The 22,638-nt window shown below is 42.3% G+C and overlaps 1 protein-coding gene across 9 annotated transcripts in view; it reads left to right on the top strand.

Annotated features, from left to right (window-relative positions):
* The window catches only part of KCNS3 (potassium voltage-gated channel modifier subfamily S member 3), a 41,144-nt gene extending 18,821 nt beyond the window's left edge, over window positions 1-22,323 (top strand). For 6 of the 9 annotated variants that reach the window (XM_072771003.1, XM_072771001.1, XM_072771006.1 and 3 more), the window contains exons 2-3: window positions 7,912-8,104; window positions 20,316-22,323. In XM_072771003.1, the coding sequence (XP_072627104.1) occupies window positions 20,375-21,850 (1,476 nt within the window). In that variant the 5' untranslated portion in view covers window positions 7,912-8,104; window positions 20,316-20,374 and the 3' untranslated portion in view covers window positions 21,851-22,323. Of the gene's footprint in view, window positions 1-1,504; window positions 1,599-7,911; window positions 8,105-17,801; window positions 17,916-19,826; window positions 19,957-20,315 lie in introns of those variants that run through there. The other 3 variants (XM_072771007.1, XM_072771008.1, XM_072771009.1) reach the window with 3 other exon arrangements.
* Window positions 22,324-22,638: the final 315 nt, after the last annotated feature.

Raw genomic sequence — 22,638 nt, 5'->3', positions numbered from 1 at the left:
AGGTGTCCCAGCATTCCACTACGTCAGTATCTTTGGGGTAAATACCCAGTAGTGCAATAATGGGGTCTTAGGGTACCTCTATTTTTAACTTCTTAAGCAACCTTCACAGCCACTCTGGAAGTGAAGGTTCCTTAAGAAGTTAAAAATAGAGCTACCCTATGACCTAGCTAATGGATTCTTAACTTTTTTTGTGCCATGGACCCCTTTGGCAGTCTGAGGGAGCCTATGAACCACTTTTCAGAATAGCATTTTTAAATACAAATAACAAGAACCACAGAATGTAAAGGAATCCAAGTATATGGAAATATGTATATCTCAAAATATTTAAACCTACGTATGATTTAGTGATGTATTTACTTCTTTATCAGCTCCTGAAGGGTGATCTAGCAGTAAGTCTGTAACTACTATGATTTTAAAGAAACAGTGAACTTCTGTGATTATTTTCTGAGACTTAGAACAACTGTGCTATAATATAAAATTATCTGGAACTTCTAATGGACTGAAGTCAGTGGTACTGCTCTTACTGCCCTGGGGCACTGCTCGTATTTTTACGGGGAGGAATTACTGAATTTCAGTTAGAGATTAGTGCAAATCAAGATTCCCCCACCCCCACCCCCCGCATCTAAATTTAAGGACCTCCTAGTTCTCTCTACTGACCACTGCTTTCCTGCTCTGGCTGTTAGGTGGAAGTGCAAGAGAGAAGTGGGGTAAATTCATGTGATTGATGTTGCCCACGTTTCTGGCCTTGCCATTGTCTTAGGTCACTGCCATTCCTGTGGGTTGCTGTACCCAACATCAGCCTCTAGTTTTCCAGATGTTCCACAAACAGCGATAACTCTGAGACGTTTTTTTTTTTAATTTTAATTTTATTTAATTTTATTTTTATGTCTCTCTGACTGGTTCCTTGTAGCTATGTAGTTCCAGAGACCTGAATTATGGTTCCCGTTTCAGCAGATTCTCTGCTGGGCCACCTGCAATCCGTTCTTCTTTCGTAAAGCTATCACTGACTCACCTTGGTTATATTCCTGGCTCATGAAGGTGTGGATAGTGCAAGTATAGAGAGTTCTTTATACTCTACATGAACACCTGGAGGTCATAGGGCTCCATTAGCCAGACTCAACTATTTTCTGCTCTCTGTACATACCACAAGCTTTCTAGTCTGCAGGGCTTTGCATGTGTTCCTTCCTCTTCTTGCAGAACCACCTTCTCACTCTTACCTGTCTTCTTTCCTTGTTCGTGTCTGACCTGACCCTCCAGCCTCAGCTCAAATCCCACCTGTTCCCATAGTTGTCCTTCCTTCCCAATCCCGGAGGGACCCCTTACCTCCTGTGAACTTCCATGGCACGTCTTGGTATCTCTTCTCAGGGTATCTGACATCTTCTGCTTGTACTGCCGTTATTTATTTACCTACATGCCTTCCCATAACCCTTCTAAGTACCTGTAAGCATTGAGGGCAGGAGCCATGTTATCTTTTCTTTGCCATAGTTCCCAGGACAGTGCCTGCCACAAAGCAGCCATGAATGTCACAGAAGCTTATGATTCTACAGCTGACAAAGGAGCCCGTCGGTGGAGGATCCCATCTCACCCAAATCTGTAGGGTGAGATCACCTTAGCATTTATCCGGCTCCCCCTTCCCCTCCACGGGTACTGACCAAGGCTACTTTTGATCTTTTATTTTTTTCCAAAAAATAAAAGACTATTCCAGGCGTGTTTTGGAATCCTCGCAAAGAAAGCCACACAATGTTGAGAGTCACAGAGCAGGAAGCAAAAACCACCCCAAATTCCAGCAGCCGGAGAGAAAGCATTTAACATTGTAGCATATCCTTAGAGATTTTTTCCCCCACAAAAAGTTAGACCTTTTTTATAAAGATCAGATCAGGCCGTATATTGTACTATAATTATTTTCTCTTTTCACTTAGCATATCGTGATGATCTTTTCATGAATCTCTAGGTCGTAGAGCATTGTGGTTAAGAGAATGGCTTTAGAGCTTTATTGTTTAAATTCCAACTCTGAGACCATCACTTAATAGCTGTTGACCCTGGAGAGTTAGTTAATTTCTCTATTTACTAGTTCCTCCATCTGTACAGTGAATCCAGTAAAAATACTACTTGTTCAAGTGCTGAGAGGGTTAGGTGCGTTCAGATATGCAAATGCCCAGGGGTATTGAAACATCTGATTCAGGATACGGGAGCTCTTACTATAGTTCTTACTATGAGTATTTCAGTTTTTAATGACCACAGAATATCCCATTAGATGCCTTACCTCCTGACATATTTCCCCACTGATGGACATTTAGATTGCCTTTGACTTTTTATATAACTACTGATGCAATGAACATCCTTGGATACCCATCCTTGCACACTTATCTAATTCATCCCCTCGGGATACATTCTCAAGTGTGAAACCATGATTTTGCAATACACATCTCTACAGTATCTTCCAGAAGGTTTCCCTTTGCCTGTTTCCATCTCTGTTACCATGGCATGATATGTTTTTTCTCCTCTGTTCCATAAAACTGCTTGCTTTCAGGTACTCGTTTCATCATGGGGCTAGTGCAGATGCTTGATGCATCAGCCACGGGCCAGATGACACAGGATCTATAGCCCCTCGGTGGGCTGGTTTCCTGTCTGTTTGCTAGCTGTAGCCTGAGCCCCTGCTTCCAGCCAGATCTACTGCAGGGGGTTCCTGTAAGGGGGAGGGAGCCAGGGCAGTTCCTTTCTGGGGCTGGTGGAACAGTGACAGCCCTATGGGGCACTCCCATCTCTGGGGCCCCCATCAGCACCTGGGGATGACCGTGCTGAGGTCAGTGGCTGCGGTGTTTCGCTTTCTCGGGGCTCTTCCTCACTTTCCTCTCTGAAGATTGCCTTTGGAGGTGACTCAGTGACTCAGCAGCAGCCTGCTGTCTCCCTCTGTTCCCCAGGGAGGGTTGTCTAGGAACACAGAACCCAAGGAAAGGAAAGTGGTGTTTAGTTACCCGAGAAATCAAGCCTTAGGGATTTCTGGAGATGGTATTACATTTATTCATTCTGGATGGCCAAGAGAAATATAATTTATATTAACTTTTGAAATATAATTTAGGGGCTTTGCTTTGGGAGGTGCTCACTGGTTTCTTCCCCGAAGAAAGACCAGAACTTCTATAAATTTATTTTTAATCCCTGAATGTATTAGACCCTGAGAAGTTTTCATTTTCTTCTGTGGACAGAGCAAAATTTAAAAAAAATCATTATTAATTCAAGGATTTCACATATTATTGGATGTCTCAAAATTTTGATAATCTGGAAAAAGGAAGTAATTCAGGGATATTCTTAGAAATCTACTGTCTGAGTCAACTGGGAGGTGTTGTATTATTCTGATTGCTTTGGATTATGGGATTTAAATTTAAGTACAGTCTTTCTGGTACACTAAATCTAATTATGGCAGCCTGAATGTGAGATTTTAATTTTATTTAGGCAAAACCCCAGACTACCACTCTCATTAGTTAATCAAGATAGAAGTAGGGTCAAATTTCACCTTTTGTTATTATTCCTATTAATTCGTTACTCTTGGATTTTATTGAAAATTAGTCTGTGATTGATAAAGAATGGCAAGACTACAAAACTGACACATATTTGCATTTTTCCTGGGACATCAATGAGTTTTCACAAGATTGGAGCTTGTTCAGGGGCAGGTATGGTCAGCAGGAGGACCCCTATATGCAGAGAAGTATAGTAAGACATCTTTCAGACTATATGAGTGCATTGCACGGTGAGTCATTCTGGCACCAAAAATGTTAGCAAATATCAGATAGATTCTCCAAGAAAATCAGTAACCTTTACTCTAGACTCAAATTGCCTGATGCATGCTTTGAGTTTCAACAAAAGCTTAACCTTCCTTTATCTTTCCTCACTTGCAAAGTTTCGCTTGTCTGACACCAGAAATGCCATGACTGAATTCTAGAACAAGTGTCCAGGGGAATATCCCCGGCTCCTGTCAGCAGACAGAGTATTAGTACAATCTCCCATCTTCCAAATGGGTATCTGAGGTCTTTTTACTCTACTTCAGAGCAGTGGTTCACAACTGGGGATGGTTTTACTTTCTGGGGGAAAGGCAATTTTGGTTGTCATGACCTTAGGGGATAGAGGGGAGATGTGCTCCTGGCGCCTAGTGGGTCGAGGCCAGGGATGCTGCTAACCATCCTGCAATGCATCAGACAGCCCTCCACAAGAGGATTACCTGGCCCCAAAATGTCAATAGTGCAAAGACTGAGGAAACTCTCCTGTAGAAGTTGGTCAGGTTAGGATGTCTCCAGGGAACCTGGCTGGCTGTCAGGGTGGTGCTTAAAGGTGTCATTTACTTGGTAACTCTATCACAGGTCAGGGTCAGGCTCTCTCGCAGCCTGGCAACTTCAGAAACTCACTTTCAAGTGTCCCAGAGTTGATCAAACTCTAGCAAATTGACTCATAGAAACTCACAGAAAACTCAGTAAATAAACCTCTTCCTGCCTTATTACATTCCACTTATAAATATAACTAGTGGACAGAGTGGACACTCATGTTGGCAGCTCATATGCTCCCCGTTGGCGAGATGCCTGGGAACTAAAATTGCCAGGAGATGCCTCAGGGAGTCTGGAATCAGAACAAGGAGAGGTTTTTGGGTATTTAATGATACCTGAAACTCTGGGTCTAGACCCTTAACAAGCCACTCAGGATATACCCATCAGGACTGGGAGGTGCTACATCTTCAGGATGAGATGCCTTTTGCAAAGTTCTGGGCTGGGTCTTGGTAACCTACTTTGATCTTTTACACTTTCCTCCTCTGCTTCCCTTTGACCAACTGCCTTTCATTATCCATATTGATTCTTTTTAGTTAATTTACTCTTTAGTCTCGTTGCCTTGGGGGAGAGGAATTGGTTCAATAAAAATGTGTCAAGCACCATTGTGTAACAGGGATAATGAATATGAAGACTGACATTATAACACTGTCCCTAACTGGAGGCTGCCCGGTCTAGTGGGTAGATGGAGGTGACAATATTTCAGAAGAAAGTGAGCAGGGCAGTAACAGGTGCACTCAGGATTCTGTGCAAGTGCATAAGACATAGACCTATTATGCAGCAGTGTCACTCAGAGTGTCTGCTTTGATCTCTCAGACACTGATTTTATAGTTTAATTTTTGGAGAGCAACCTTAATCCTGTGATTCTGAGTCCTGGGAGACAGGCATAGGGAGTTATTATTACCGCTGTATACTGTCTGCTTGTCCGTTTGATTTTCCTCATTCTGTGCCAAGATTGGATGTCAGCTCTCTGGATGATGAAAGAGGCCAATATGCCACTTAATCTCCACCTTTTCCCTCTCAATAATGGAGCAAGTCATTTTGTACATTTTTGAATGCTATAGGCAACCCACCAGGAAGTATAGCCACGCTAGAGGGCCTACCGGAAGGATGCCGCAGAGGGGGCCCCCTTTTATCATGAAGAGGATTCTACAGAGGCTAAGTGAACCTGATGTGCTGAATCACCAGCAAAGTCAGAAACCTAACTAAATTGCAAACAATACTGTCTTCTTTGGAACAGTTACACACTGATAGGGGTGGTAGGAACATAGATCATGGAACCATTTGGTGGGATTGTAAAGCAGGAAGGGGATACTGCGTTGGATGTATACATTTTTCTTTCCCAAAGCCTTGCTGGTTTGGGAAAATCCTTAACTTTCCCCAACAACTGATTTTTTTTCTTCAGTAATTAATGGATCAAAGTTGATTTTCTGTGCTGAGTGAAATCAGGCAGACTTGCCCCAGTTTGAATCCTGGCTCTGGCACCCATCAGTTTTGGGACTTTGGACAAATAGCTTCCCTGAGCTTAATGTCCCACTCATAAAATAGAGATCACAACAGTTCGCACTTTCAGTGGTTGAGAATAGAGATGAGGTGTGTGAAACTCCTGGAAGGTTCCTGACATATTGTAGGGACTCAGAAAATGCTGGTGTCATTTATGTAGAAAGATTACCCTTAGAATGAATGCCCTAGGAGGGGTGTGAATTGACATAAATTCACAACGAGAAGTATTGACTGGTATTACATCTTTTCCAGAAATCTAGGTTTTTTTGGACAGGAGTCATAGGGGTGGAAAATGAGGTGGAACATTGGCATTCTGAGTTTGGGGGGGGCGGAGAGGAAGGGCAGCCAGGTATGTTATTAATTTATCAGACATTGATGGAGGCCCACTAGGTACCAGTTTGTGTAAAAAAAATACACTTGGCTCACCTCACAGCCTGTCCCTGGGCCAGCCCTTCTGTGATGAGCCAGTGCCCAACAATGCTTAGGGTTTCTTAGAAGTGCCAAATAGCCTAAGTACTTCATTAATTTTTTTCTTCAGTAATTAATATAGTCGTATCAAAGCTGTTTGCAGTTAATTAATTATCTCCCAGCCAGATTAATCTTACCTTCCCTTAAAATGTGCTACATTTGGAAAGGTATTTGATAGGCAAAGGAAGACTATACATGTGTGCTCTACCCTTTAAGAAAAAGGCACAGCAGCATTTCTGTGTTTCAGTGGAACACAAATATTTGAGACTGACCCAATGATGTGTTGCTGGGAGCTTATGGAGGAGGAGGAGAAGGAGGAGGATTTTAGTTCCTGAATTGATTTTATTTATCCTTGTTGAGATTTCTCTACCTCTTCTGCTCAGAGTCCCATCTCAGAAATTTACTTTGCGTAGAGCTGCATTTTTTTTTTTTCTGAATCTTTCATTGTTATTATTAGTGGTGAAAATGCACTGAAGGGTTACCCTGGCCGTTGTTGGGACCAGTGTGTTCCTGCTTTACTCCCTTTCTATCGCATCCCCTTGATGTTGGTAGGATACCATTCCTTTTTATTTCATTTGGTGCTGGGCCTGGGAGCTCCTGGAGTGGGGAGGAGGGGGCAGGCGCGGCATCTTGTTTGCTAGGATAGTTCCAGGCATATCTTTAGTGATAATGAATGTTTGCTTAATGACTGACATAGCTGGAGGCATTTCCTTCATTTTCCTACTGAAGCTTGGAATCAATCTTTTCTTCTTCCTCCCCAACCACCCCTGGCCCCCTTTAGGATCTAGCATTGATTGGAAAACATGAAAATCAATGGAGAGATGCTTAGATACTAGTATAAATCTATGGGAAGGGATTGACATGAGGCAAGGCTTACCTTGTTGGGAACTGGAAACTTTTTGTTTTCCTTAATTTATTCAGACAGAGAAATGTAATTTTGTCCTTTTGTTCTCGTACAAGCTTAATCCCGCCCACCCCTCCACTCCCCCATACACACTACACACACATCCATGGACACACACCTGTTTCACCTAAGGACTCTGATCTGGCTTGTGTAGTCATTTCTGATCTGTGAAATACAACAATGGACAAATAAGACAAAATCGAATTTGGCCAGCCTTTGAAACCTATTGATTTCAAATTAGAGCAGCAGTGTTAATTCTATTAGGGCAGTCATGCTCAGAACTTGGTCTCTGAAATGGATTAAAATGTATTCATTTAGAGGTTTATAAGTATATCCTTGATGAATTAGCTGGGAAAAACAATACTTCTAGGAGAAACTATGTGGAAAGTGAATGACTGTAGTCCTAATTCTAGTGCCTTATTTTATCTTTGCATGCTTTGTTGGCTTTGGGGTCAGTGGAGATGTTCCAAGTGTCCACTGTGGTCATGACTTAAGAGTCCTTAAGCCTGAGAGCAATTGCAAGTCAGGTCTTGGAGCTCCCTATCCATGTGTCCAGTGAGAGTGATGGTTCCACGGGGAGAGAGGAACACACCCTCCCTGAGATGAGATGGGGCTCTAAGATATGGGTCTAATCAGTAAAATGCCCAGATCACTGAGTCTGTGTTAGAATGTCTTAGATGTGTTTCTTCCTTGGAGCTAAAACTTGACCTATGGCTTTCTCTGCAGGTGAGAGTGGATTTCCCAGTGATTGCTTTGGCTGATACAACCAGAAAACAGGATTCTTCTCTTCTTTCTGGCCACCAAATGCCTATGTGCACCACACATATACGTGAGGGAAAAAGGGCGGAGCTTCTTGGATGATGATGGACATTCTACTGGACAGGATGAGGGCAGGGAGTGTGACATCGACACCACAAGGGTAAGAGCTGCCACTCACCTTTCCTCTGGCACCATTATTAATCGGAAGGGAGAATGAGCTTTACAGTGTAGTGACAGAAATGAAGGTCACCCACCAGAGAGACTATTCTGACTAAAATTCACTGGCAGTTGGGGCAGACGAGTAAGGAAGAAGGTGAGAAAGCCAGCCTGGAAGGATTAGGTTGGATTCTTTTGGGGGATGCACCAAGCCTGCTATGGAAGACTCGGTGGTCCACATTGCCCACCTCCCCTTCTGATATTTATGGCTCCAACTTGAGGAAATAACAACTACTGTTAATTGTGATATGATTTCGTTTGTGTCCATTTACGTCAGTCTGGCTTAAAATGGGCCGTGGAGCCAGGTGGGTAAGTCTGGCTCAGGTCACAGATTGTGGGCTTCTTGGAAGTACTTGGCCTGGAGACACATTTTGTCTGGGCCACATAATGTTGAACACATGTTGGATCAATTCTAATTATTTTTTTGATTTTTAAAATTTTTAAAAAGATTTTATTTAAGAGAGAGAAAGTGAGTTAGAGAAGAGAGCACAAGCAGGGGGAGGGGCGGAGGGAGAAGCAGACTGGCCGCTGAGCAGGGAGACTTGATGTGGAGCTCTGATCCCTGAGCCCTGGGATCGTGACCTGAGCTGAAGGCAGATACTTAATTGACTGAGCGACCTGCACGTCCCAGATCAATTCTAATTAAACTTGAGATATCCCACATAAAAATCAGGATTTCAAGGTGAGATACGTGTGTACTGGCTCTCGGTTCCCGCAAAGGACTCTGGTACTGAGTGGCCTCTGCCTCTGGATAGTTCACCACAGTCCCAACCAACCCGCTTCATTTGTTTAACTTCCTTGTTTCGCCGCTGGAAGCATTTCATTTCACTTTGTTGGGTCCAGATCATTCTGCTAGCTTTTTGACAAAAATAGTGATAGCCTTTTAATTCTTCTGGACAAAAGTGAGTATCTTTCACTAGATTATGGCAGAAATTAGCATATGGGGCTGAGACTGTAGAGGTGGCAATACACGATTCCTTCCATCGAACAGCTGAGGGTATAAAGGACAGCAGTAGTCAGACCTGGGGGGTCGGGGGTTAAGGAGAACTGTAAAAACATTATAATATCTGGTGGTGGGTGCTAAAATAATTGTGTACTGGGGACTGTTGGGAGAAGATGAGAGGGGTGAAGAAGCGGGTTTGTCCAAAACTCCCTCCCCTGGACACCAGCGTGAGCATGTGTTTGTGGGTTCCTCCATATAACGTGACTCCTTATAGGGTACCTCCAGGAGAGTTAAGGCTCCCTTCTTGTGATCTATCCACATTTTTCCTGTTTCAGGTTGGAAATCCTCCATCTGTGATTTTTTGCTTTTTACAAATAGGGCAGATTTCTGGCCACTTGCCTCACCAAGTCACTTAGCCTTCCAAGTGGCCTCTGCTTGGAGATGAGCTGTATAAATGACAGGATCCCTGGAGTTTCTAGGGAGGAGCAGCCACACTAAATAGGGAATGACTACTATCATAATACTGTTCCAGGTGAGGAGAGCTGCCTCTTTTCCAGAAGGCTCTTGGAAGTTTCAGGTATTCTTTTTTTTTTTTAATATATATTTTTAAAGATTTTATTTATTTATTCATGAGAGACAGAGCAAGAGAGAGAGGGAGAGGCAGAGACAGAGGCAGAGGGAGAAGCAGGCTCCATGCAGGGAGCCTGATGCGGGACTTGATCCCGAGTCCCCAGGATCACAACCTGGGCCAAAGGCGGCGCTAAACCGCTGAGCCACCTGGGCTGCCCAGTTTCATGTATTCTATATGCTGGCTCTGGGCGTGACCTTTTAGATGTCTCATAAGCAGACCTTCATTTCCTAGAATTGCACTATTTTAGCTGCTCTAACAACATTGATGCAGGAAGGCCTGAACCAGGGAACACCAGCATCTCTGTGTCTAAGTCCACATAGAGTGGGCTATGCCATGCCAGTGACATTTCGCCATGCTCTCTGCTCTTCTCTGGCCTGTCATTAAGGTTTTCTTTTCCTTACACATTAGCCACACCGGTGCATGGGGAGAAGGTGCCTGGTGGGAACACCTCTGTCCATGGGTGTGGGTTGACTTTAGATATCTAATTCTGTTTACATGTGCTTGTTGTTGTTGTTGTTTTTTAAGATTTTATTTATTTATTATTTGACACAGGGAGAGAGTATGAGTGAGCACAAGCAGAGGGAGGAGCAGAGGGAGAGGGAGAGGGAGAAGCAGGTTCCCCACTAAGCAGGAAGCCCCATGCAGAGTTGGATCTCAGGAACGCAGGACCATGACCTGAGCTGAAGGCAGATGCTTGACCGGCTGAGCCACCCAGGTACCCCAACATCTGCTTGGTTTTGTTTGGAATATTCTCACGTGCCATGGGTAGAAATAAAATTTAACATGACCTACCCTTTTAAAAAAACATTAGGGGCAGCACGGGTGGCTCAATGGCTTAGTGCCACCTTCAACCCAGGGCGTGATCCTGGAGACCAGATGGAGTCCCAAGTTGGGCTACCAGCATGGAGCCTGCTTCTCCCTCTGCCTGTGTCTCTGCCTCTCTCTCTCTCTCTCTCATGAATAAATAAATAAAATCTTAAAAAAAATTAGTTATTTTTCTTTTAAATTTAATGGGATGAAATGCAGCTCTTAGAAGATCGTCCCAAAAAGGTGGCACTATTAATTCCAAAAAATGCCGTATCTTTTTTTTTTTTTTTATTTGATGGAAGGATTAATGCAGATTTTGGACAAGTGGGAGGGCAGAAGGAGTCTAGGTTTTTATTTACATTTATGCAATAATGGAAAGAGGTGGTTCTGACCAATCAAAAGACCGACTTGCATTTGTTAGGCTTCTGTTACTTTTCTGAGCAAAGCAAGAGCATTAGCAGAGCCACTCAGGCACACGTGTGCATGTATATTTGTCAGCCTTGAAAAGACACAGTTCTGAGAGTATTTTTTAAGTGAGTTGGAGAGCATAAAGCAGAAAGGGAGGGAAGTGGACTACAAAGAGGTGAGTAAGAGGTTAATGGCTTTGAAAAAGCCTTTTACAGGGTGCCACTCGGAGGGGAGTAGATCAATGCAGTTCTTCTTTTAAGCTGCCAGCGAATATCTTGGATTTTTGACATCTTTTTCTTTTCAATCCTGTAAACACCAAGAGGCACAAGGTGGCCAAATACAGTATACAGTGTTTGCGCCATGAGTAATTTGGGTTGATAGTAGGCAGGGGAGAGTGACATGGTGAGCCATGCTCTTCTTGAGAAAAAGAATGAAAATAGCATTTGATTTTTCAACTTGGTGGCCCCATGCCTTTTGTGTTCCTGGACACACCTGATTGGAGACCCCATGAGTCCTCAGCATGCTGATACCAAGTCCCCTACTAAAGACTATAGCACTCTTTAATAAGGATGATGAAAAACGAGGTAAATTCAAAGATCAGCCCTCCTCTCACTTAAAAAACTTGAAGGACTCATATTCGAGGCATAGTGGAGAGAGTGCTACATAAAAGCTAGATAATGTTGGTCAGACTCTGTGTGTTGAATGTCCCTCTTTGCAACATGGGGTATAAGATTGACCCCTTAGGACTGTTAAAGAATTAAAAGAAATTATTCATTCATTCAGTGATGCTTTCTCATCGCCTCCTAGTGCCCGGGTACTGCCTGGGTTGCTGGGAATCCAAGGGTGGACAGTAGTGCATAAGAAAGCACTTACTACAGTGCGTGGCCTGAAAAAAGGCTTAGTAAATTTTTCTTGAAACAGTTTTGATGGGGAATTTTGACATGTACAAAAATAGGGAGACTAATACATTAAACTTACATACCCATCACCCAGCTGAACAGTGATCAATTTATGACCATATCTTGTATGAACAGATACATCTCCCCCACTGCCCCCCAACCCCCTACCTCCTGGCTCTGTCACCCCCCTTTCATGGATTATTTTGAAATGGATCCCAAACGTGGTAGAATTTTATCTGTAAAATTGTAGTATATATTTTTAAGATAAGGATTCTTTTAAAAAGCAGAATGCCAATACCATCAGCACATTGAAAAATGAACAATAATTCTTTTATCAAGTATCTCTTTGGTACCCAAATGTCCCTGTTTTTATATATATTTTTTAAGCATTTGGCTAGTTAAAAATCAGGATTCATACAAAGCCCACACATTGGATCTATTTGGTACGTCGCTTATCTGGTCTGTGCTGTTTGTCCTGTAGTTTTCCCTCAGTCTGGATTTTGCTGTGTCATCGCACATGTTCCTCTGAAATCTCTATCTGATTTCAAATGGCAGATCTAGACTCTCCATAAAATTCAGGCCTGATTTTTTGTTGTTGTTGAAATTCTGCAGAATTGTGTATATAAACTCCCATCAAGAGGCATGTCATGTCTTGTTTCTTTCTGTTACTTGAGGCTTGATCAGCTGGCTGGGGTATTGTCATTCTGATGTGGCTGTGATAAAGTGCCCCATCAGCTTTTTATCTGGGTTTTAGCAGCCTACGTCCATTATTTCCTGATGACTTGCAAAATAGAGAGATTTTAATTCTCTCATTCCTTCTTCATTAGCTGGGATCCTTTTTAAATAAAATCACAGTTTTATTGAGATATACTTCACTTACAATAAAATTTATAAAATGCATAATCCGGTGGTTCTTAATATATTCATAAAGCTGTACAGCCATCTAATTCCAGAACATTTTTATCACCCCCAAAAGAAACACATACCTATTTGGTCACACCCTAGTCTCTCTTCCTCCTAACCCCTAGCAACCGCTAATCTGTTTTCTATGGTTTGCTTATTCTAGATATTTCATATAAACGGAATCATACAGTATGTGGCGTTTTTTGGTCTGTCTTCTGTTTTCAAAGTTCATCCATCTTGTAGTTTCAGTGTTCCATTCCTTCTTATGGCCAAATAAGATTCTATCCGTTCAATGGATAGAATGGATCAACAAAACAACATCCTCAGTTAATGGACGTGGATATTTGGGTTGTTTTCCCTCTTTGGCTAATAGGAATAATGCTGCCATGAACAGTAATGTGTACGTTTTGTTTGAACATATGTTTTCAGTTCTCTCAGAAATATGCTTAGAAGTGGAATTGTCGGATCATATGCTAATTCTGTGTTTAACTTTTTCAGAAATGGGCTCAACTGTTTTCCAACATGGCTGTACCATTTTACATTACCCTGGATAATATAGGAGGGTCCTGATATCTGCATATCCTCACTAATGGTTGCATTATAGTAAATTGCTTATATTATTATTATTAGATCATTATCAGATAAATGATTTGCAAATATTTTCTTCCATCATGGGGGTTGTCCTTTCATTTTCTTGTTACTTGTCCTTTGACTTGATAGTGTCCTTTGAAGCGCAACATTTTTTAATTTTGATGAAGTCTGTTTATCTATTTTTCTTTTTATTGCATTGTGATTTTGGTTTCATATCTGAGAAGTCATTTTAATCCAAGGTCACAAAAATGTATGCCTGTGTTTTCTTATGAGTGTTTTATTGTTTTGGCATCTATATTTAGGTTTCTGATCAACTGATAAATTAATTTTTATATATGATGTGAGGTAGGCATCCAGTTTTATTCTTTTGCATGTGGCTATCCAATTTTCCCAATACCATTTATTGAAAAGATTATTCTTTCCCTGTTGAATTGTCTTGACATCCTTGTTGAAAATCAGTTGACTGTAAATATGGACTTATTTCTGGATTTCTTAATTCTGTTTTCTTGATCTACCTGTCTATCCTGTGCCAACTCTACCCTGTCTTAATTACTGTAGCTTTGTAGCAGGTTTTAAAATCAGGAAGTATGAGTCTTCTGACTTTGTTTTCTTTCAAGATTATTTGGCTATTTTGGGTTTCTTGTACTTCCATAGGAATTTTATAATCAGCTGTCAATTTCTGAAAAGAAAAAGGCAGCAAATATTTGGATAGGAATTGTGTTGAATCTAATTAATTTGGGGAGTACAGCTATTCGGGGGTGTCTTTACATTTATTTATGTCTTCTTTTATTTCCTTCAACAGTATTTTGTAGTTTTGGCACAAATTTTTACCACTTTTGTTAAATTTATTCTTAATAAATTTTGATGCTATTATAACTGGAATTGTTTTTTAAATTTCATATTTTGGCTTTCTCATTGCTAGTGTATAGGAATATAATTAATTTTTGTATATTGATTTCATATTCTGCAACAATGATGACTTTATTATTAGTTCTAATATTTTTTATGTATTCCATAGGATTTTCTGTATACATGATCGTGCCATCTACAAATAGAGATAGAATTTTGGAACTTAATTGCTGGGTACATCTATATTTATAATTTTTATGTCTTCTCAATTGATTATTTTTATAAAATGTTCTTTGGCTCTGGTAATAATTTCTGTCTTAAATTTTATTTTATGTGGCATCAGTATAGTCAATGCTGCTCTCTTGATTACAATTTTCATGCTTTTACTTTCAAACTCTTTGTGTTTTTCAATATAAATATATATTTTCTAGTATACTATTTTAATTGTTTCTGTTACTATTATTTTTGAGTTATTAGAATATTTTTGTAAGGAAAAATTTCCCTTTTTAACTACTATATGGTTCTTCTAAGGTATAATTCATACAGGAAAAATGTTTGATTTTCTTTTTTTCTCCTCACACTCCAGAAGAGTGAGTTGATACTCTAATAGCCCCCAAAGAGGACCAATGTATTTGTTTCTTTCTTTAAAAAAATATTATTATGAACTCAGAGATTTTAACATATTTGACATAGTCCAGTCCATCGGAGATTTTTAAAAAATTTTTTTCTGAGTCCTTTTGATTCTTTCCCTGTCCTTGTTGATAGCTTCCTTGTTTTCTAATATAACATGATAGGCCAGGCTTATCTTGGGTATTTCTTACCCCAGACCAGGGATTGGCTATTTCTCTAAGGAGCCCTTGTTTTAGTGAGAAATTGTATTTTAATGCTCCAATCTGCACAAACTTGAGATGTTCATTGCTCTTGACTTGGCCTCTTCAGTTGGGTTCCCAGGGAAATAGCCTGAGGCAGAGATTTATGTGTAGGTTTGTTAGGAGGTGCCCTTGGGACCAATACCAGCCAGAAATGAAGGAAGGAGAATCAGGCAAGGAGAAGAGTTGAACTGTGACGAGGTTGGATCAGAAATCTTAGTTGATCCTCTGGGAATTCTGGAGCTGGGTTCCTACCTTGAGAAAAAGGCGCTGAGTCTTTACAGCCCCCTCATATACATAAGTCACTGGATATGAACTAACCAGAGAAAAGAGTATGACCTTGGGCAAGATAGCTCTCTTTGGCTGAGAGTGATTCCCAAAGAAGGATTTAATTGAGAGCCCTTTGCTATTAACACTTTCATCAGGTGTGAGAATGAGTGGCTCAGTCCTAAAGGGGAGATATAAGTGATGCCTCACAGCATCCCCTAGAGCTGTTCACTTTGTTCTAGGCTCTTTCAGTGAAAATAAAATTTTCTTTTAGGAAAAGTTAATTTATCAGTTCATAATGCTATTTTCTTTCTTCCTTTTTTTAAAGGTTTTATTTATTCATGAGACACACACACAGAGAGAGAGAGAGAGAGAGAGAGAGAGAGGCAGAGACACAGGCAGAGGGAGAAGCAGGGAGCCCGATGTGGGACTCCATTCCAGGTCTCCAGGATCAGGCCCTGGGCTGAAGGTGGCGCTAAACCGCTGAGCCATCTGGGCTGTCCATCTTTCTTCCTTTTTTAAAAAAGATTCTATTCATTTATTTGAGAGGGAGAGAGAAAGGGAGAGGGGAGAGATATATAGAGAGAGCGAGCGCTAGAGCACAAAAGCAGGGAGAGGGGGAAGCAGACTCCCTGCTGAGCAGGGAGCCCAATATGGGGCTCGATTACAGGACCCTGAGATCATGACCTGAGCCAAAGGCAGATGCTCAACTGACTGAGCCACCCAAGTGCCCCAATAATGCTATTTCCAATTCAAATTTAGGATCACTGGATTTTTATTTAATTTCTTTGATTTTTATATTTGTGTATTTTCTTTAGTTTGGCACTCAAAACCTTGAAGGTTCTTCATAACATAAACATAATCATTTATTTGCTTTGCCCTATGTGTGTGTGCAGAAAAGCTGTAGAATAATTATACCAATATGAATACTAAAATTATCTCAAGATTTCTGTGGTTTATTTGTCCTAGGAATGTATACCACTATGGCTGTACAAATTATTAAAATTATATTTTAAAAATCTGCAAATAATTTATCTCTCTGAGGTTAATGACCCACTTGATACACAGCAATGTTAAATTTTTAGGGATTGTCTTTTTCTTTTTTATTTAATTTTGTTTCATAATTATGTAAAACATTTACATGATTCCCAAGTCCAGCTTCCAACACTGTCGCCTCTACCCTGTTCCCCCTCTTCCCATACAGGGAAGCAGTTTGTTCATTTTCAATTTGTCCTTCTGCTGTTTCTTTTTCTCTTTGTAAGCATGTGTGTATGTGTGTATACGTATGTTTATGTATATGGATGAATATATACGCACATATTTTCCCTCTACTTAAGTAATATATCCTAGAAATCTCTCCATTGCATATATAGAGATAGACCCTAGTTTATTTAGCCAGTCTTCTATTGATGGATATTTGGATTGTTTCCAGTTATGCAAGTGTTTTGAATTTTTGTCTGTCTCTCTTTGAGAGAGATTTCTAGAAGAGAGATTGCTGGAGCAAAGGGTAAGTGCCTATACAGTTTTGCTTGTCAAATTCCCCTCCACATTCTCTTCCAAAAGGGTTCTCCTTCATTTTGCATCCCACTGCCCCTGTTCCCTCCCCTGCTTCCCCACAGACTCATTAATAGAGCATGCAGTTCAATTTTTGGATTACAGATCACATGAACATGCATATAGAAAATGCTGTAATGTCTTTAAAGTTTATTTATGTACTTATGAATACACATATAAATATGTATATGCTTACATATATAAAGAAATGTGTATTATAAATGAATTATAAATGTGTCATTCGTATATATCATAAATATACATAGGTATGTATAAATATACCTTTGATCTAGTAAATGTTTTCTGGATAGGAGTAAATGGATGGCTGTTAAATAGATGCTGGTCTGAAATAGGAATCATAGAAATAATGATGCTCAGTATCTGCCTTTCTTTCTTTATGTCACTTTGGATGTGTGAGGCAGCATGCTGTAGGAAGCCCTGGAGTCGGTAGGGCTTGCACCTCTGATCTAACCCTTAATAGCTGTACTATGCCCACTCATCTCCTCTGATCCTGCCTCCTCATTGGCAAAATCCCAGGGTGGTAGTGAGGGCCAAATGACAGAAGGAATGTTTGTAATTGGCAAGGAATGGTCTGCATGCCGGGGAACCCAGCTACAGAAGGTAGAGGTGGAACTCCTTCTTTCCTGCCCCCTGTCGGCGGCTCCTGTGGGATAGACACAGGCAAGGAAACCAACCTCAGCCTCTGGCCACCATGCCTTGGAAAGTCTCAGCTTGGACACCGAGTTCAAGCATTTGATCTGATCCAGAGATGCTTTCCTTTTTTCTCTCTGCTGAAGGCCCCACAACAAGCAGCCCCTTATTTTATGATGTATATTGCTTTTCTGATTAGACTTTGTGACATGAATGGGCCTCATAGTGGGCTCTCTTTCACCAGCATAGAATGATTAAAAAGCAAGGAGGACAGAGTAGGAAGACTGACATGAAGGGTGATAACAGTGTTCTTTCGAAAAGTGACTGCAGGGTGCCCAGGAAATGGATGACACACTCTCTGATTATGAGACCATCTTCTGCAGGTGGGTCATGAAGGCAGACACTGGTGTTCTATCACTGTGGCTCTCCAGAATAGCCGACATGAAAAATAAGCCACCCGAAGAAAATGTCCATTAAAATCTTCATGCCAGCTTAGCTAAAACTAGCTCCTTGGAACGGTTTACTACTATACTGGCCATGAGCACAAGCCTGCTTTCAGGGATCTGAGGTTCCATAAATATTTGGACCAAGACATGAGCTCTGATTTAGGCCCTTCAAAGAAGATATCTAGCTAAAAATAGAAAGCTGAGGCAGAAAAAAACCCAAGTATTTTGAAGAGGTCAGCAAACCTTTTAACTGGTATGTCAAGCTCTGCTATGGTCTCTGGTTTCATGGGAACACACTCATGGGAACACATTCAGCTAGTGTCTCGAGAGCAAATGTCCATGCATGCTTTGTGACAGTAGGCTTCCTACTGGGGTGGATGACAGAGGGCTGGACTTTGAGGCTGTGTCCTCTGGTGTGTTCCTCAGAGGTGGAATCTCTTGTCTCGCTTATAGCCTTGGCTTTTCATAAGCATAGGGGCAAAAAATTTCTTCCTGACTTTTTTGCCTCCTCTGATCGTGTCACCACATCAGCCACCTGCACAGAGTAGAAAATGCATCTTCCATTTGCCTTTCCACTTTCCTGTTCTATTTTTCAAGTCACCAAGTACTGCTGAGTCAACATTAGAAACTTTTCTTGATTTTTGTCACATCTTTATACACACCACTGCTGTATGAGTTGGGGCCTCTCCCTTCCTCTCATCTGTTCTGTTGCAGCCCAGTCTCCTTGACCCTGGCCTTTGCCCCCCCAGCAAATTCCCACACTGCCGTCAGCAGTTCTTTCTAGGTCACAGTCACAGAGAAGACGGTGTTCAATCACTGATTAAGACCATTTAGTGGTCTTGCCTACAGGTAAAGTCCAGACTCTGTAGACTGATATACATGATTCCTCCCAGTCTGGCTTCTGTCCACCCTTTCTTGCCCGCTGTTGGGAATGCCCTTTCCCCTCATGTGGTCAACTCTGCTTGAACCTTTAGCGTTTGAGCCAAATATAACCAATAACAAGGGTCAATGCTCTTTTCTCAAAAATGCCAAAGCTGCTTGCCTCATTTCTGTTATAGCACTTCCCACATTGGATTACTGGATTATAATCCGGGAGAAAGTGGCGGAGAGGGAGTATGTAGTGGAAATATAATGGGTTTGGGGCTAATCAAGCCTGGGTTTAAATCTTGACTCTACCATTTATCTATCCTGTGATCTTTGACTCAACCTCTCTGAGTATCCATTTTTCTGTACACCTTCTGTAAAGTGTTAGAAGGATGAGATGATATCATGTCTACAAAGCATCTAATAGTATCCTGTAGGAGCTTAGTATTTGACAATCTCCTACCTTTGATCTGCACCATTTGCTCTGAGGAAGCACCGTTGTGTTGAGTGATGGTTAAAAGCTATTACTTTCTCTCTGAGAAATAGATCTGGTGCATCCCAGTTTGTGTCACAACTAGAAACAGGCAGTATGGGCTGGACCAGTATAGAATTGGTATCTATGGAGCAATTGGGAGTGTGTAGGGGACGGTCTATGAAGAGAGGAAGCAGGTGGGAGAGAAGCCCGTTTGTGTCAGGAAACTGATAGTGCAATTAACTTATGGAGGTTTTCCCAAGTCACTTTCTTCCCTGTGGAAGTACCTGAAACACCATCCCATTAAGTGTAACTATATCTTTAAGATGTAGGGGACTTAAGGACAGGGAGATAATTATATCCTCTTGATTGTCCGCATCCAAACATAGGGATAGGGCTTTCTCTTAAAGGAGTGACACATGGGAGAAGGGGGGAAAGCTGTAGGAGCCGAGCCCCCAGTCATGTGTGGGTTGGGGGTGGGGGTCAGAGCAGAGGGGAGAGCTGTTTGTGAGGGTGCATGATTGAGCCCTGGGCGCAGGGAGAGGGGAGCTACGAGCCAGGCGGCAACCAGCCTGTCACGTCTGGACCGAGCATTCCCAAATGCAGAAGCCTCGTGCTTGAGACTGGAGATGCTTGTATTGTGTAAGTGATCCATGCATTGCTTTTTTTTGGGGGGGGGGAGGTGGGGAGGCGGGTGGTAACTTTTAGATGCTTAGCAAAATAAAAAAAAGAGGAATTCAGGTTCGTGAAAATAATCTGGCAGTCTTCTGTTTCCGAAAACCATGGATCTCCCAAGCCCAGTTTTTGAAAAACAACCTGTTTTGTCTTGATTTCCTCCGAGTCCGAATGCATAATGCTGTATCCCTTACTCTTTTTTTGTCTTTTTGTCCCCTTTCCTGCTCTGCTCTCCGTGCAGCCCATCATCCCGGAAAGGGCAGATTAAAAATAAGCCTGGCAAGGCCCGGTGGGACAGTGCTAATGCCGTCTTGTGCTCCTTCCAGGTGCAGCGTGAACTGCCTCATCTCCCTTCCCGTCCAGCTCCCTGCCTCCCGTATCCACCATGGTGTTTGGTGAGTTTTTCCATCGCCCCGGACAAGACGAGGAACTTGTCAACCTGAACGTGGGGGGCTTTAAGCAGTCCGTGGACCAAAGCACCCTGCTGCGGTTTCCGCACACCAGACTGGGAAAGCTGCTCACCTGCCACTCGGAAGAGGCCATCCTGGAGCTGTGTGATGACTACAGCGTGGCCGACAAGGAGTACTATTTCGATCGGAACCCCTCCTTGTTCAGATACGTCCTGAATTTTTATTACACGGGGAAGCTGCACGTCATGGAGGAGCTGTGCGTGTTCTCCTTCTGCCAGGAGATCGAGTACTGGGGCATCAACGAGCTCTTCATCGACTCCTGCTGCAGTAATCGCTACCAGGAGCGCAAGGAGGAAAACCACGAGAGGGACTGGGACCAGAAGAGCAACGACGTGAGTACCGACTCCTCCTTCGAAGAGTCGTCTCTGTTTGAGAAGGAGCTGGAGAAGTTTGAGCAGCTGCGATTTGGTCAGCTCCGGAAGAAGATCTGGATTCGAATGGAAAACCCCGCCCACTGCCTGTCTGCCAAGCTCATTGCCATCTCGTCCTTGAGCGTGGTGCTGGCCTCCATTGTGGCCATGTGTGTCCACAGCATGTCGGAGTTCCAGAACGAGGATGGGGAGGTGGATGACCCCGTGCTGGAAGGCGTGGAGATCGCGTGCATCGCTTGGTTCACTGGCGAGCTTGCCATTCGGCTGGTTGCTGCCCCCTGTCAAAAGAAATTCTGGAAGAACCCTCTGAACATAATTGACTTCGTCTCCGTTATTCCCTTCTATGCCACCTTGGCCGTTGACACCAAGGAGGAGGAGAGTGAGGACATTGAGAACATGGGCAAGGTGGTCCAGATCCTCAGGCTTATGAGGATTTTCCGAATTCTCAAGCTTGCCCGGCACTCGGTAGGACTTCGGTCTCTAGGGGCCACGCTGAGACACAGCTACCATGAAGTCGGGCTGCTGCTTCTCTTTCTCTCTGTGGGCATTTCCATCTTTTCTGTGCTCATCTACTCTGTGGAGAAAGATGAGCACACGTCCAGCCTCACCAGCATCCCCATCTGCTGGTGGTGGGCCACCATCAGCATGACTACTGTGGGCTATGGAGACACCCACCCAGTCACCTTGGCCGGGAAGCTTATCGCCAGCACGTGCATCATCTGTGGCATCTTGGTGGTGGCCCTTCCCATCACCATTATCTTCAACAAGTTTTCCAAGTACTACCAGAAGCAGAAGGATATTGACGTGGACCAGTGCAACGAGGACCCACCAGAGAAGTGTCAGGAGCTACCTTACTTCAACATTAGGGATATTTATGCACAGCGGATGCACGCCTTCATTACCAGTCTCTCTTCTGTCGGAATCGTGGTGAGCGATCCCGATTCCACAGATGCTTCGAGCATTGAAGACAACGAGGATGTCTATAACACAGCATCCTTGGAAAATTGCACAGCAAAATGAGCGGGGACGTTCGTGCCTGTTATCTTGTGTCCCTTCCTAATGTTAGGTTAACACAGCTTTATAAACCTCAATGGGTTCGTTAAAATCATTTAATTCTCAGGGTGTACCTTTCAGCCATAGTTGGACATTCATTGCTCCAAAATGATAGAATCTTCTTTATTTTTCTCAGTGAAGTGAATTAAATGCCTTGTTCTGAAATTTATTTTTTACAAGAGAGTTGTGATAGGATTTTGGAAAAAAGGTAAACGGTATCGGGTGGGATTTATTGCTACGGCTTCTGTATCATTCTGTGTTTGTCATCTACTCACATTGAGCTAACTGTAAATTACTGACAAGTAGAATCAAAGGCCCAGCTGACTGAAGACTACATGCATGTAAGATCCACAAAATGAGACAATGCATGTAAATCCATGTTCATGTTCTAGACATGGAAACTAGAAGCCTAATAAACTTGCCTAATTCAGTATGGAGAATGTCTTGGTTGTATGTGTTGATGTCAAGTAAGTACATTGAGTATGTTCACAAGTGGTTTGGAAGGGACATGCTCTTTGGAGTATCAAGAGTCTTTTCTGTTCTTTTCTGGATTTTGAGTAAACCTTAATGATGGGCTAGTTCTTTTGTTTAGTAGACTGGTGGTAGTTGGCAGGGAGAAGGACCAGGTCCGAGACAAAACCAGGCTGTCCCGTGTAAACTGATTAAACATGTACACGTTTAGGACATACTCAAGGTAGCATATATGAATGAAGCATGTGCCCTTACAGTTAAACTTCCGGGATGTATTTTGTATT

The sequence above is a fragment of the Canis lupus genome, chromosome 12 (genome assembly GCF_048164855.1).
Source record: "Canis lupus baileyi chromosome 12, mCanLup2.hap1, whole genome shotgun sequence".
In the NCBI taxonomy this organism is placed as follows: domain Eukaryota; kingdom Metazoa; phylum Chordata; class Mammalia; order Carnivora; family Canidae; genus Canis; species Canis lupus.
This window is presented reverse-complemented; position numbering and strand designations above follow the sequence as displayed.